Source organism: Lissotriton helveticus, chromosome 7 (genome assembly GCF_964261635.1).
Source record: "Lissotriton helveticus chromosome 7, aLisHel1.1, whole genome shotgun sequence".
Taxonomy (NCBI): Eukaryota; Metazoa; Chordata; class Amphibia; order Caudata; family Salamandridae; genus Lissotriton; species Lissotriton helveticus.
In genome coordinates, this window is record NC_136068.1 from 455,809,822 (window position 1) to 455,824,977 (window position 15,156).

Below are 15,156 nucleotides of genomic sequence, written 5' to 3' on the forward strand. Positions count from 1 at the left end.
TTGTCAAAAGGAGGATTTGTATGCCAGAGGCCCTGCACCCCCTTCAGTAAAAGACTACCTTCAGGTGGATTTGATTTTGGAAGAGTTTGGACACCACCACATATTTTCAAAAACTGAGATGAAGCAACAAGGATTTAATGGAACAGAATGTAAATGAATCATGTCAAGGTTTTAATCCCCTTTTGGTGGTCAGAATTTTCCAGGTTTTGATTTAATGATGGCTACAAGAGTACATGCACCTGTTGATATGTTTATATGAATGATTTGTTACGATTGAAATAACACAAACCCAGTGATAATTGATTGGGTCAATGATGGTTCAAATATTATAATCCTTTTCTGCAGTTTCCCACTTTATATTTTCATTGCATTGGAAGACGAAGGCCTGCTAGATTCCTAGTGCAAACCCTTTATATTTTCACGCTGGGTCAAAATGGCAATGACGGTGATACAGGGTTTGCTGGGGGAACGTGGGGTGTGACTTGGGATTGCCAAACAGGCTGTACGTGACTGGGCATCAATGGAGCACTCCCCGGCACGTGGCAGATCTCTCACCATGTTACTCCCCTCTGTACTGATGTATCCACATCCAACCCATATAGGTAGAATTTTAGAATTAAAATAGGTAGCATGGTCTGGGATGCACACTTTTAGAAGCTCACACAGTTAAAAATGTGTCTAGTGACTTGGAAATACACAAAAAGGAGCTAGATTACAAACAAGCAACAGATCAGGACTATTTCCTCCAGCGTTAAAGAAACACGCATGCCTTTCATAATGCAGATTCTGCAGTCCAAAGAATAAATTACTTGCTTGTAATTCAGTGTGGAAAGAACTTGTAATCATGTTAAGAAACAGTTTTGAATGACATGCTTGCAATGCTCCTCAGATTTTGAGAAAAGCCCTCAATGTAATAATGTGTTTACTTAGGCATTCTATAGAGTGCTAAAGGTACTTTGGCCACTTCAGGACAATGAACAGAGGAGGAAACAATACTTTATTAAGTTCAAAATCCAGGAGAACTGAATCCAGCCAAATTTGTGGGAGGAAGCTAGATTTGGCATTCTTTGAGCACCCTCATGGAGACACCAGACTTACTAGAAAGCCTGTTTAAGATTTTAGGTTGTAAGGAAAACAACACTTTAGAGTGACTTAGCATTACCATCACAACATGATCGGGACATGATATCTATGGGGTAGTAAGTGAAAGCATTCATAGGAACAAGAATGGAGCTCTCCTCGGAGTGAATTGTTTACCACTGATAGTCTGGGGATGTGAGTCCCAATGACCATGTCCTCTGTGACTCAAGCATGGGTTATTCCAAGTACCAGACTAGAGATTAGACCCTGTGAAGTTTACCACTTATATTTCAATGCGCTCCACTGAGAAGAGGGTCTGCAGTTCCCACAGCAGCCAGACCGTTTTGTTTACCTTTGGCACGTGGGTCTATAGCTATGGACCATGACAATGACAAATGGGAGTCTTATTGAGGTAAACAGCAGAAGAGGTGAAAGGGAATTGATTGCATTCTATGGGCCTATTGTACTTAAAAAGAAATCATTTCACACTACATTTCCAAAATCCTCTGGAGAGTATCCAAAAACCCTCATAAAGTAGTCATAAAATCCCACCAACCTGTAATAAAGTTGACTTGCATGCTCATATCGGGTAGAACTCCCTCCCGACCTCCCACAACTCCATAGATCCTCACCAATTTGCTTGTTCCGAGTATGCATTGGAACCTGTTTTCTTGTTCTCAGCCATGATCCTGAATCATCTTTGGATATTTGATTCTTTTTCTTTTGCTACTTTGCCTCATTTTCTAACTTGAGTAGCTTATGCCACAGTTCTCCAGTTTTAAGCCATGCATGTCTTGACACTCTGTGTTTGCAGGAGCTGACCTGCATAACCTTTGTGTTTTTCATGTGAGGAACAGTTATCTGGTGCCTGCCATATTTTGCTTCCCTTGATGTTAGTTCCCTGTGACTTTGATTGGTTTATACAAAGAGCAAGGGATCATCTGTCCACAGGAGAGGTTGTACTTCATCAGTAGAATAAAGGGTTGAGGAAACTACAGGGCCAATGACTGCTATCCAGAGTACCCTTAGTCTCAGTGTGGTAGGGTGTAACTCTGTCTAGGTACCGTTCTGATCCCTGTTCAATATGGCGTGCAAACGTACTGGCCCTATACAAGTAAAGTGAGTAACTCTTGGAAAGATGAAACCATTGGATTTTGTGACAGTCTTTCTACTGGTAACAGGCAAACTATTTCAGCAGGATCCAGACAAGGAGTGCAGAGTACTCAATAGCTGATGGCTCTTCCAGGACTCCCTTGCACCAGTGAGTCTAGCTCTGCTCCTACCCGGAGTGTGATGCTCCCAAGCTTCCATTGCGCCAGGGGATGGAGCGTGTTGTTCCTTCTTTCAGTGGTGCTATATGCCATTTGCACCAAGAGGTCTACCCCGTCACAGTCACTAAGCACAGGTTAGGGAAGCAAATCTTTATTCACTTTATTGACAATTGACTCTAGATGCTTGCACTCGTGGATGGTGCCTTACTCCTCCTGTAGTTGGCATCCATCACAGACCATCAAAAGTAACAAAGCTACCCGGTTGAGGACTCTATGAATGTTGTTTCCTTTAATAGTGGAGCTGGGTGCGAATGGTTGTAGTTTGGTGTAGATGGTTGTGGCGAATCCTCGGGTGTTGATGTAGACTAACAGTGTAGTTATAACAATCTTTGGTCAATGTTGTTCCCTTCCTTGCTGTGTTCAGCATATGACCTGGTCCGAGTCGAGTGTGAGGACTGTGCTATGTTCCCATGTACTCTGCAGAGGGTGAGTGTGGGATGGTGCTGGTCTCATATGCAGTAGGTAGTAAAGGTGGAGTTCGTAGGGGCATGGGCCCGGTAGATTGTGGCATGTTTTTGTTTAGACAGGGCTTGGTAACAGGAGTAAGCATCCTTACAGCTTCAAGTTGATGGGATTGTGAACATATAGCTGATTTAGCATTGTGTGGTCTATCGTCTATTTTGTATTGCTTGTTATTCTCTGCAAGGGGAGGAAGCACGTTGAAATCACAGTCAACATTGTTTTTCCGTCTTCTACTCAGCATGGGTTGTGATGTCCTGGAATGTTGGCACATCAGTGGGAGGATGGAGGGGAAGTCTGATGAAAGAGTTAGAGGCTGAGCAGGCTGATCTGCAATGTCTGCCTGACTCTTGAATGACCATCATCTTCCCACGATGACATACTGATGATATATCCTATGTATAACAACTTAGCTGCAATTGTATTATTGAGCTTGGAGTACCACTTACACTTCTTTCGATGGCGGTGAAATTGAGACCCTTCTTTCAGTTTACGAGACCCATTATGTGCGACAACTTTGGTTGTGACTGGTCAGGTTAAGACACATATTTTGATTCTAATCATTTTAAGTCTGAGTGTCCTTTAGCAACTGGCTGCTATTCGATCAGCTTGAGATGCTGCTGAGGCATGGGGGTAGCAGGAAGGCTTTAAGGGCTTTTCCCTAGACCAGGAGAGAAGAGTGAGCAGTAAAACATGTGGAGAGTGCATACCAGAATTTAGTTGGCTGGCCAAAGTACCACCTTATATGGTGGGTAGGCGGGCGGGCGGGTGGGTGGACAACGTGCAGGTCCATGTGTTTATATTGTTCTGGGATTTTATAAAAAATAATGTCATATATGTATAAGGACCATACTGGTCTCGCTTTGTGACAAAAACCCAATAAAGTCCCACCTTATGCCTCCTTCAGTGAAATGTGTTTTGGGGTTGTTTGGTGGTGGAGTGAGGTGGAGTGACTTTGCAAGGCGAGTGGAGGGGTCTCCTGGGAGTGTGAAGCCTACTGAGTTGCTGTGGTAGCCTTGGATGGTGGTGTTCACACATATAAAAGCCCGACAAAGATAGTGTATTGTGGGTTTACTTTTCACTAGGCACCTCTGAAGGAATGTACCAACACTTCCCCCCTTTTCTTATGGCAGCCATAGGTAATCCTTACACCTGCCTTTTGGACGTTTTGGGGTTTGTCTAGAGCTATTTGAAAACATTATATACAATATTGGTGTTGTTTAACTTATGGAGGATGGTGAATTGTGCCTGGGAATCGCTGATTTTAAGGTGTATTTGAATGTGGTGGGTGCACCCAATAAAAATGGTTGGCCTTAAAACGTTGACATAAGCGAACACGCTCATTAGACAGCACAAGAAAAATGAGTGACCAGCTGAGTACCCTTCTAGTGACATGGGTTGGCCCTAAGTCGAAGGAGTCCGAATCCATGCACTACTGTTAGACGATGAGGAAAGACTGCAGCGGTTCAACAATTTACAGTGCTTCCTACTGGTACACAGGGTTTTTTTTTGCTGACCTGTCACGCGAAAGCGATTGCAGCACATTTACATAAATGTGTGTGCGCTGCAGAGTTTTATGTCACAACTATTTAATATCAGCCTCAATGGATTTAATGGCTGCAGTAACAGACCACGCATGCAACCAACACATTAAAATCGGGCGTTTCAAATTGCGCCCTGAACCAGGCCCGCCAGAGTTCCAGAAATCCAGAGCCCTCAATGTACAGATGGTATTTTATTTCACGATGTTTAAAAAAAATGCTGCTTATTCAAAGGTCTTTATAAAGGCCCAAAGCCTGCTACAAGATGCAACATGATGAAATTCAGCCACTCTAAAATGTGATTGGTGGAAACTATTAAAACGGATGTAGCCCACTCTTGAATACCTGACTGCCAGCTGAACCTATTTTAATATGTTAAGGTGGGGGGGGGGTGTTGCAGAATAAATATGGACAGGTGGGCATGATCCAGGACCTCTCGAATGGGGAGTGGGCTTGAATGGGAAGTGATATCTTTGGGATCAGACGTCTGCATTTGTCCTTCCTTCCTGTCTTGAGCATGTTTTTCTAATTGACTTCTGTACTTTTCTGTTTCCCTCCAATTCCAGGTGAACTCAGACCTTGTGGTTTCTCAGCTCCATAAACACCTCTGTCATTCCTCAGACCCTAAGACCCCAGCAGCACTATGGCTGTCAGCACGGATGAAGGTTTCAAGGAAGAGGTGCAGGATCAGCAGCCGTCTTCGCCACTGCGTGCTCCTGAAGAGGAACCAACCTGCACCGTGGTGATTGTGGAACCACCAGAGACAACAGTGAAGCAGGAGGAGCAGGAGGAGCAGCGGGAGGAGAAGCAGGAGGAGCAGCAGGAGGAGCAGCAGGAACCAGGAGACACCAAGCAGGAGAACGGCGAAACCGTAATCCTAAAGTCAGGCTCTGCCAACGACGTGAGCGCCTCTCCCAAGGCACGATCACCTCCTGCGCATATCCTAAAGGCTGCCGGGGCCAACAGCACCAACGGTGGCCCACGCTCCAGCTTGTCAGGCTCACAAGCCCACCTGCACCATGCCGTATCATCTAACTCACCACGGCCCAGCTTGTGCCGTCAGCCCTCGTCGGCCACCGCCAATGGCCAGGATGCAGAGAAGCCCAAGGACTACCTGGTGATTGCCATCCTGTCCTGCTTCTGCCCCATGTGGCCCGTCAACATTGTGGGCTTTGTCTACTCTATCATGGTAAGTACCTAGTCCACATGGCACATTGAATTGCCTCTAATGTGTGAATTTGGCGCCAGTCTGCAGCCTCCTGTACTGCGTCAAACTGGTACCAAAGCAGCTCTGGCGGGGAGAGAGGTTTTGGACTCAGGTACCTTTTCATTATTGGCCTTTGAGTTGAGATCGTCAACACGGTGTGCAGTTGTGCCAACTGTGATGGCCCTTTGTGGAAAATAGCTTGGAGGAGAACCCATGTCAGTATAAAAAAATGTGCAGTGGTGCAGCACTTGGAGAGTTAGTGCCTCCCACCAATAACATACCATAGCATGCATGCGTAAAGTGCATCATCAACCTTGGGTTTCTTGGTGCTGATTAGCAGATGTTTATGGTCACTAGTTCAATGGTACTGATATTATTGCCCTCTGATGGATGAACAGCTGAGTGGACTGACTGGATTAAAACATGTGACCAAGGGCTCAAACACAGATTTCTGGAATGGGGTCCACTGAGCCACAGACCCAAAACCCAATGCCACAATTGTACAATAAAAGTAATGGCATTCAAGAAATGCAATGTTGACTCAGAACTATTCTTGTGTAAAGAAATTGGGATTTTATTTATATATATAGCAAAGTAGGGATGTCAACCTTTGCAAATACACAGAAAACAATGAGGTGTTGGTACCTTCTGAGTCCAATAAACAGTTTCAAACACAGTTTCTTCCCTTAAAGTAGGTAAGGCTGTGTAGTACAAATACCCGGGCTCTCTGCTATCCGATGGGGAATATTCCATGGCTTTCTTCCAGACCTCGTGGCTCTTTATTTAGTATTTTATTTAGGGCTGAGTTAACAAGCTTTAGTTAGAGTGGTGGAGGCGCCAGGCATGGGATTACAACCTGTGACCTGCAATGGTATACTTTTAACAATAGTTCCTCCGCCCCCTCACCTCGCTTGCAAAGACGGATACCGTTTTAGTTCGGAACCCCAGTCGCTGAGAATCCCCAAATCGAGTCCAAAAATGAAGTTGCTTAAAAATCCACCAATCAAATGAGACAGGGACCCGACTTGAGGAACAGATACCTCTCCACAATGCCAATAGGTTGTTCCCAACATCAGAAAGATTCTCACTGTCCAGTTAATGGGTCTAGTAATCTTGGAATGTGGTTGGCTAGGAGTTTGGAAACTGTTAACCCTTGTCCAGAGCACTAGACACAGTTCATGGGAAACCAATTACAAGTTCAACTAATTTCAGAAGCATTGTTCAAGAGGGACTCAGTCAATGAAACACTAAACGTAATATCTAGGGTGAAGCGGTAAGACCCCTTGTCCAACTTGGGCATGAAGGCCATCCAGATGTTCCCACAAAGTAAGAGGTGGAACCTGGAAGGTGTGCATGGGGGCGACGCAGGCTCGCTGCACTATCACCCCTGGAGAGCTTCTCTGCAGCTCCTTTCCCCTTTTGCTTTTGGTCATCGGGTGAAACTGACCACTTCCTCTCAGCTTCTGGACACCTTTCTCAAATTGAACCCCAAGCAGGCTTCTGTCTGCTGAGCCTTGCTGCTTGTACTCTCCTGGTCCAGATCCTGCTCATTTCACTCTTCTTAAATTAACAAAATAACGACCATCAAGTTGGGCAGTTCTACCAACTAATATTTACAGTATTTCCGATGATCGAGTGCCTGTTAATGCCCCTAGAATCCTGGACAACTGGGTCAAAAGACGTATACTAAGTGACCAGTTCTGCATTTCTTTTACATTAGATGTTTACATTAATTAAGATGCCATGAAATATATCATTTCCAGACAACAAAATTGTTTACTAAAAACAGTTAAGTGTCAGTATTATAAATAAACATTTGTAAGCACACAATAGGCCATTAGTATGCCATTGCAGCACTAACTGAATAATGTGGCGTACTGTTTGGTGTCTGTAGCATGTGAGAGAAACTATTTCCATTAAGTTAGCCAATGGGGTGGTGTTCAAGAACCTTATATATTGTTTCAACAGTGAGCAATTTTGAAGCTACTGTTTTCAGTGTCCACCTAATACCAAATTGCAGATTGTGAAAGTGAATGATTAGGATTTATTCACTGTTCACTTAGAGAATGCTGACCGAACTTAGACAATGATTAAGTTAAACAGTGTGGGGCATATTTACAAGCTCCTATCACCCCCTAACCGTCACTTTTTTTGACGCTCCGGTGGCCTAGCGCCATTTCCCATATTTACAAGGTGGCGCTAAGCAATTTAACGTGGTTTAAGGCCACCTAGTAAATATGTCCATTTCCGCCGCAGTCCTCTGCAGCAGAGTGGCCTGCAATAAGTATTGTATTGGGCGTTCCACCGCAAATCCCATCGCTTTTTGACGCAGCCCCAGATGTACAAGGCTGAGGCCGCACCAAAAACTAACACCAGGGGATACCTGGTCTTAGAATGGCTATATAAGGAGAGATTATTAATTTCTCCTTGTCTTTTGCACTTTCCATCTGTGCTGCATTCTGCAGCACACATAGAAAGAGCAAATCACCATTATTGATTGTTTATGTGCAGGAAGGGGTCCGTTCCTGCACATAAATAATCACCCCTACTGCGCCATAAGGTGGCAGGGTGCCTGTGCTGGTGCTAGGCAGCTTTTTTTGTGCCAGCGCTAGGAAAAAAACAGGGGTACACCATACTCTTGTGAGGGGGATTCCCTCTTGAGCATCAACTGGCTAGTTGCCGCAAATCCACTCTGGAGGTGGTAGTGATCCCTACAGTGGTGGGGAGCACACAGTGTTGTTTTGAATACCCCTCACACACCAACAGGCCCCTTGGTGTCATGCTTCATCATTGGGGCCTTCGCACCCCTCTACGGGATGCGGCGTGCTGCAACTCACGACTACGTAGGAGCACTGAAAGTGAACTATGTGTTTGTGTGTGTGAGAAGGGAGTGAGTGGTGAGGTGAAAAAGTGATGGTTAAAAAATACCTGGCTCGTAGGAATAAAAATAAAAAGTTTTTATTACGTCCTCGGCTGGTATTGGTAAAAGGGGTGCAAGATGAGGTTGTCAGTTATACGTTTAGGGTATGTCAACCTCGGAAGTGCGTCGACATGTTTCGGAGTGTAAGAACTCCTTCTTCAGGACGAGGATATGCACAACTATCCTCACCTTACTCACATGGGGTGTAAATGTAAAAGTGTATTCTACAAAACACAAAAACTAGAGGTGAAATGTACCTATGGGTGTTTGTATTCGAATAAGCTCTGTTGCGCCCAATTGGCGTTAATGGTACAGAACTATTGGAAAAAGGCTAGCTGACCTCATGAGCCTTAGCATAGTATTGGGGGTTCCTTTCTTCCTGCTCAATGTGGCATCGTCGGAGCCGCGTTGAGGGGAAGGCAGCCTACTAGGTCTTGCAGCAACCGTTGCCACATTGAGCAGGAAGAAAGGAACCCCCACTACTATGCTAAGGCTCATGAGGTCAGCTAGCCGGGGTGCCGCTCGAGACAGTTTCTTTGGGGAAAGCCTTTGCCAGCTACAGGAGTAGCTCCTTCATTTCCTACCTTTGTGGAGCCCTGGGCGGACAGACAGCAACACCGGAGGCTGGCCGCAGTGGAGGTGAGACGCACGGCGAGCGGGACTGCGAGGACCAGCATTCTTGCTGAACACCGCCAGCTGGTTCCTCTTCCCGCCCGCGCCGCGCCCCCTCCCAGTGCCACGCCCCCCGCCTGACTGCATTTCACCTCTCGCGGCCCCCGCTCCGCGGGAGCCGCTCGAGACAGTTTCTTTGGGGAAAGCCTTTGCCAGCTACAGGAGTAGCTCCTTCATTTCCTACCTTTGTGGAGCCCTGGGCGGACAGACAGCAACACCGGAGGCTGGCCGCAGTGGAGGTGAGACGCACGGCGAGCGGGACTGCGAGGACCAGCATTCTTGCTGAACACCGCCAGCTGGTTCCTCTTCCCGCCCGCGCCGCGCCCCCTCCCAGTGCCACGCCCCCCGCCTGACTGCATTTCACCTCTCGCGGCCCCCGCTCCGCGGGAGCCGCTCGAGACAGTTTCTTTGGGGAAAGCCTTTGCCAGCTACAGGAGTAGCTCCTTCATTTCCTACCTTTGTGGAGCCCTGGGCGGACAGACAGCAACACCGGAGGCTGGCCGCAGTGGAGGTGAGACGCACGGCGAGCGGGACTGCGAGGACCAGCATTCTTGCTGAACACCGCCAGCTGGTTCCTCTTCCCGCCCGCGCCGCGCCCCCTCCCAGTGCCACGCCCCCCGCCTGACTGCATTTCACCTCTCGCGGCCCCCGCTCCGCGGGTGCCGCTCGAGACAGTTTCTTTGGGGAAAGCCTTTGCCAGCTACAGGAGTAGCTCCTTCATTTCCTACCTTTGTGGAGCCCTGGGCGGACAGACAGCAACACCGGAGGCTGGCCGCAGTGGAGGTGAGACGCACGGCGAGCGGGACTGCGAGGACCAGCATTCTTGCTGAACACCGCCAGCTGGTTCCTCTTCCCGCCCGCGCCGCGCCCCCTCCCAGTGCCACGCCCCCCGCCTGACTGCATTTCACCTCTCGCGGCCCCCGCTCCGCGGGGGCCGCTCGAGACAGTTTCTTTGGGGAAAGCCTTTGCCAGCTACAGGAGTAGCTCCTTCATTTCCTACCTTTGTGGAGCCCTGGGCGGACAGACAGCAACACCGGAGGCTGGCCGCAGTGGAGGTGAGACGCACGGCGAGCGGGACTGCGAGGACCAGCATTCTTGCTGAACACCGCCAGCTGGTTCCTCTTCCCGCCCGCGCCGCGCCCCCTCCCAGTGCCACGCCCCCCGCCTGACTGCATTTCACCTCTCGCGGCCCCCGCTCCGCGGGAGCCGCTCGAGACAGTTTCTTTGGGGAAAGCCTTTGCCAGCTACAGGAGTAGCTCCTTCATTTCCTACCTTTGTGGAGCCCTGGGCGGACAGACAGCAACACCGGAGGCTGGCCGCAGTGGAGGTGAGACGCACGGCGAGCGGGACTGCGAGGACCAGCATTCTTGCTGAACACCGCCAGCTGGTTCCTCTTCCCGCCCGCGCCGCGCCCCCTCCCAGTGCCACGCCCCCCTGCTATACTTAGGAGAATCGCCTCACACGCGCAGCGGGACGCGCGCGGGGCGGTCACCGGGGCGAAGACCGGGCAAAGAGCGGGCCGTTGTAGGCCGTTAGTGGCCGGAAGAGACCGGACCGGGCCACCCCTCTAACGTCCCCGCTAATTTGCTCCTTATTCACCCCATCATGGCAACCAAAGCTCTAAGGAGTAAATCGGTACAACCTGGCACAAGCACTTTGGAAAAATTTTTCCCCAAGGCGAGCTCCCAAATCAGCAAGTGTCACTTATCTACGGACTCTCACCTAGAGATGGGTCCTGAAAGTGTGTTCCTGGACCTTGAGGAATCTGCCTCAAATGATGCAAGTACACCCATCACTACGGACGCTACCCATATGTCTCTGCTGGATAGCATCGACCAGACTATTGAGTCTGTACTTCGGCAGCTAAGAACTCCGGTTACGCAGAGGGATCGTGATTCCCCACGGCCAGCAGGGATTTCCGACCACTCTGCTGTTCTGGATAATATGGGTTTAAATACGCTGCAAGCGGGTCAAGTGGTCTTGACAACAGTCCCTGCTGATAGTGGGGTGACTCAGCCCTTAAAAAGGAAAAGGCCAGCTGAACCAAAGAGGGCAAAAAGGGCAAAATTTGTTGCTTCTGAAACAACCCTCGAAGACAGTACAGATATTTCGGTCTCCCCTGAGCTCATTCCATCTGAGACTGGGTCGGATCTTGGGGCCTCGCCAGCTCCTGTGTTATCACCAGTGGTGGCGGGCCCATTTATCTTTGGTGGGCTGTCTTCTAATAGTTCAGATGCAGTAATCAATTCCCTTACAGCCACTATTAAGAACTTGTTAGCTCCCATCTTAGCTAGACTAGAGGCTATAGAGAATCTCCTTCAGCCCCGGGGAAATATTTACATCAGGAGTAGCTCTGGTGTAGCTTCTAACATTCCTGCAGCCACCGGGGAACCATCTGGGAATAGTCTACCACCTGCCACATTACCCCAGGCTTCCAGTAGGGCACTGCCTAGCGCAAATGGTGTGTCTATTTCCCAGACGCGCACTTCGCTACCTCCAGTGCCTGGGCCCCCTGTTCCGGCACCCAGGAGATCTAAGCCACCCCCTGCGCCGCGGCTTGTGCCGCAGACAAGGGCGACAGTGGGTCCTACAAACGCCCTGAGTGATGGTTGTGTCCCCCCCCCAGATAGACGCAGGGAGGTCAACCTGCCCCCAGAAGCTGTCCCATACACGGCAATCATGGTGGGAGTTCCTGAGCTAGCTGGTGGTGTTAGGGAGTCCCAGGACTCCCTACGTAATAAGGTCATAAGCTGGCTCAGCATCAACAGACCGTTGCCTCCAAGCTTGAAGGGTGAGGTTCTGATGGTAAGGAGGATCCCGTGGATTGGCCCTACCAAGAAGAACAGGTCAGGGGACTGTATCGTTTTAAGCTTCAGGAGCCCGCATGTTGCTAACTACATCTGCAACTGGCTTGTAAGGCCTGATAAGTCCGCAATAGAACTTGTACCCCTTGCTTACTTCTACCCTAGTGTTAGCAACACGGTGGGAGGGAGTGAGAAGGGATGGACCAGGGTGGGCTTTGCCGTAGATGGTTCTCGTTACAGACCAAGGCCCTCCTTGCCAATTGCTCAGGCAAACTTCACTCACTACAACAGGTTTTCCTGTCTGGACCAGGTTGATTGACCACAAACCCGGCCAATCTTGTCTGGCCATGGGAATGGGGTGGATGAGGTGCAAAGTCATGTGGGTTTGGCTGTGATCCCTACGCCGGAACTAATCCGGCTCCAGGCAGTTGATGAGCGAGGGGCTGACACGATTGATAATTCGTGCCAACTGAGTCCCCCACTCAACACCGGGCTAGCTCATAATCCCCAAATAGGGGCAGCAGAGCGGGCCGATGGCGCTGCCATCGCTGTCGGCGGAACCGGCGCCTCAGACGTCGGTCCACCGAAGGCCACCCTGCAACCTCATGCTGGAGCCAAGGGCAGCCTGCCACTTGACCCAGGACTGAGAATTCTATCCTGGAATGTGGCAGGACTAGCGAACAAGGAGGGCTCTCCTGAATGGGACTCCCTGGTGGGTGGTTGTGACATTGTTCTCCTTCAGGAGACTTGGGCGAGGGCCGCTCAGATCAGGAGAGGGTTTGAAGTATTTGAAATCCCTGCCAAATGGGCTGGGAGGGGGAGGCCATCTGGTGGTTTGGCAATCTGGATTGCGAGTCACACTGGCTGTCAGGCGGAGCGGGTACTCACGTGCTCGCAGGACATCCAGTGTGTGCGGCTCACTTGGCCTGGTAAAACTCCGTGGGCCATTGTTAATGTCTACTCGCGCCCGGTTGCCTCGTCAAGTGAATCACCTACCTTAAATGATCTGGCTTCCTTCCTGGGTCAACTCCCGGGTGAACACAAGGTGGTACTTGGAGGAGACTTCAACTGCCACTTTGAACCCTTGGAAGGGTTACTCGATGGTGCCCTTACGGCCGAGGACGACCATTGGGGGGTTCCACCCTCTTCTTCCCCTCACCCTAAAGCCTGGTCCCCTCTAGCCTTACAGCTCATGTCCCTTACTTTGAATGGCGCGCTGAGGGCGTGTAATGGTCGCACTCCGTCCGATACCCCCTCGGTGTGTACATTCAACAGGAGGGGCCATGAGTCGAGGCTAGATTATATTATGGTGGATGTTTCACTCTGGCCCAAAGTGCGGGACTTTAGGGTTATCAAGAGGACAGACAGCGACCACAACGCTCTCTGTTTAAATATTGTGTGCCCTTCGCCCTTGACGGACTCATCCCCAGCTGGCCAAGGGGCTGATATGGGGGATTTGCTCCTGACCACAAACAGGCGCCGAGTTAAGTGGGGGAAGCTTGTAAATTCGGAGGAGTCAATCAAGAAATTATACGAGCTGGCGCTCCCTAGCCTCATGGAGGTGGAGACCCTTCTGAACGAACCTAGAACTGCTGATTACTGTGAGAAACTGGGAAACATCCACCAGGTTCTAGTGAGGGACTTGGCCGAGGTATTTCATCCGGAGGTCCCAATTCGAAAGAAAAGGACACCTCTTCCCACCTGGTATACCCCAGACTGCAGGGCTGCAAAATCTGACCTTATTGCAGCCATAAAAGAGGGGTCAGATAAGGCCAAAGTGCGTGACTTAAGGAACCACCATAAATCAGTGCTGGTGGCTGCAAGGACCGAGTGGGATTGGAAGTATTGGCAGGACCTCTACGATGCCCTCAAATCCAGGGACCCCCGGCAATTCTGGGCCCTTGTAAACAATGGGTCAGGGAAACTTAGTAAAGCGATTGAGCCTAATATAGCCCCTGCGGTATGGGAGTCCCATTTTGGGGCTCTTTACCTAGATGCCAGTTCCTGCTCGGCCGTGGAGATGCAATTGCCCTTGGGTGCTGAGGAGTCCGGAATGGAATTATCCCTGGGGGAAGTGGAGCTTGCCCTAGAACGTCTAGCAGTGGGGAAGGCGCCAGGCCTGGATAGGTTACCCGGGGATCTATTTAGGCATCACCCGGATATCTGGGGCCCATACCTTCTCGTTTTATTCAATGCCATTCTTGGAGGTATGGCGATCCCTGGGTCGTGGTTGGGGGCAGAGATTGTGCCCATCCACAAGAAGGGCTCTACTCTGCTCCCTTCCAATTACAGGCCTATAAGCCTTATAGACGTGCCCCAAAAGATCTTCGCGCGCCTCATTCTGGACCATCTCCTAGACTGGGTCGAGGCCAATGACATCTTAAGCCCTTTACAGGCTGGCTTCAGAAAGAACACGTCGACCATGGATCAAATCTTTCGCCTCCTTCTTCTGTACTGGAAGACGGTTACGCTAGAGGGAGGTCGATTGTACATGGTCTTCGTGGATCTGAGGTCAGCCTTTGACCTCGTCCCGAGGGGGAAGTTATGGGAGGTTCTGCAGAAGCTAGGAGTTCCCCCCCACCTCCTTAGAACCATCATTAGACTCCATGAGAACAACTTTGCGGTAGTAAGGTGTGGGAGGGATGGCAAGCCCTCGGGTAAATTCCCGGTCCGCCGAGGTGTCAGACAGGGCTGTGTTTTGGCTCCGACACTGTTCTGTCTGTACATCAACAGCGTCATTCAACATCTGGACGCTGTCGGGGACAATGATGCCCCGGTTTTGGCAGGAAGGAGGGTTCCGGCAATTATGTTTGCCGATGACACCCTCCTTCTTTCCAAATCCCCCATGGGGATTCAGAGGATCGTGGATGGTTTTGGTCACTTCTGTAGACAACATGGGTTGGAGGTGAACACGGAAAAAACTAAGTTCATGATCTTCAACCCTCCAACCAAGACCAGACCCAGCCCAAAACTCGAGGGAACCACTCTGGAAAGGGTTTCTACCTTTACATACTTGGGGGTCTCACTTCAAGAAAATCTGACTTGGGATTCCCAGGTGGCAAGATCTAGGCTGAAACTCTCCCAGCTTTCGGGCGCACTCCTGAGGGTATCTAACAAGTCCACCTTTAAGCCTGTTAGCCCG

General features: G+C 49.8%; 1 protein-coding gene across 1 annotated transcript in view; it reads left to right on the forward strand.

Annotated features, from left to right (window-relative positions):
* The window catches only part of PRRT2 (proline rich transmembrane protein 2), a 351,193-nt gene that overhangs the window by 117,771 nt on the left and 218,266 nt on the right, over nucleotides 1-15,156 (forward strand). Inside the window, exon 2 of the mRNA XM_078652403.1 lies at nucleotides 4,978-5,600. Within this exon, the coding sequence (XP_078508529.1) occupies nucleotides 5,055-5,600 (546 nt within the window). The 5' untranslated portion in view covers nucleotides 4,978-5,054. The remainder of the gene's footprint in view (nucleotides 1-4,977; nucleotides 5,601-15,156) is intronic.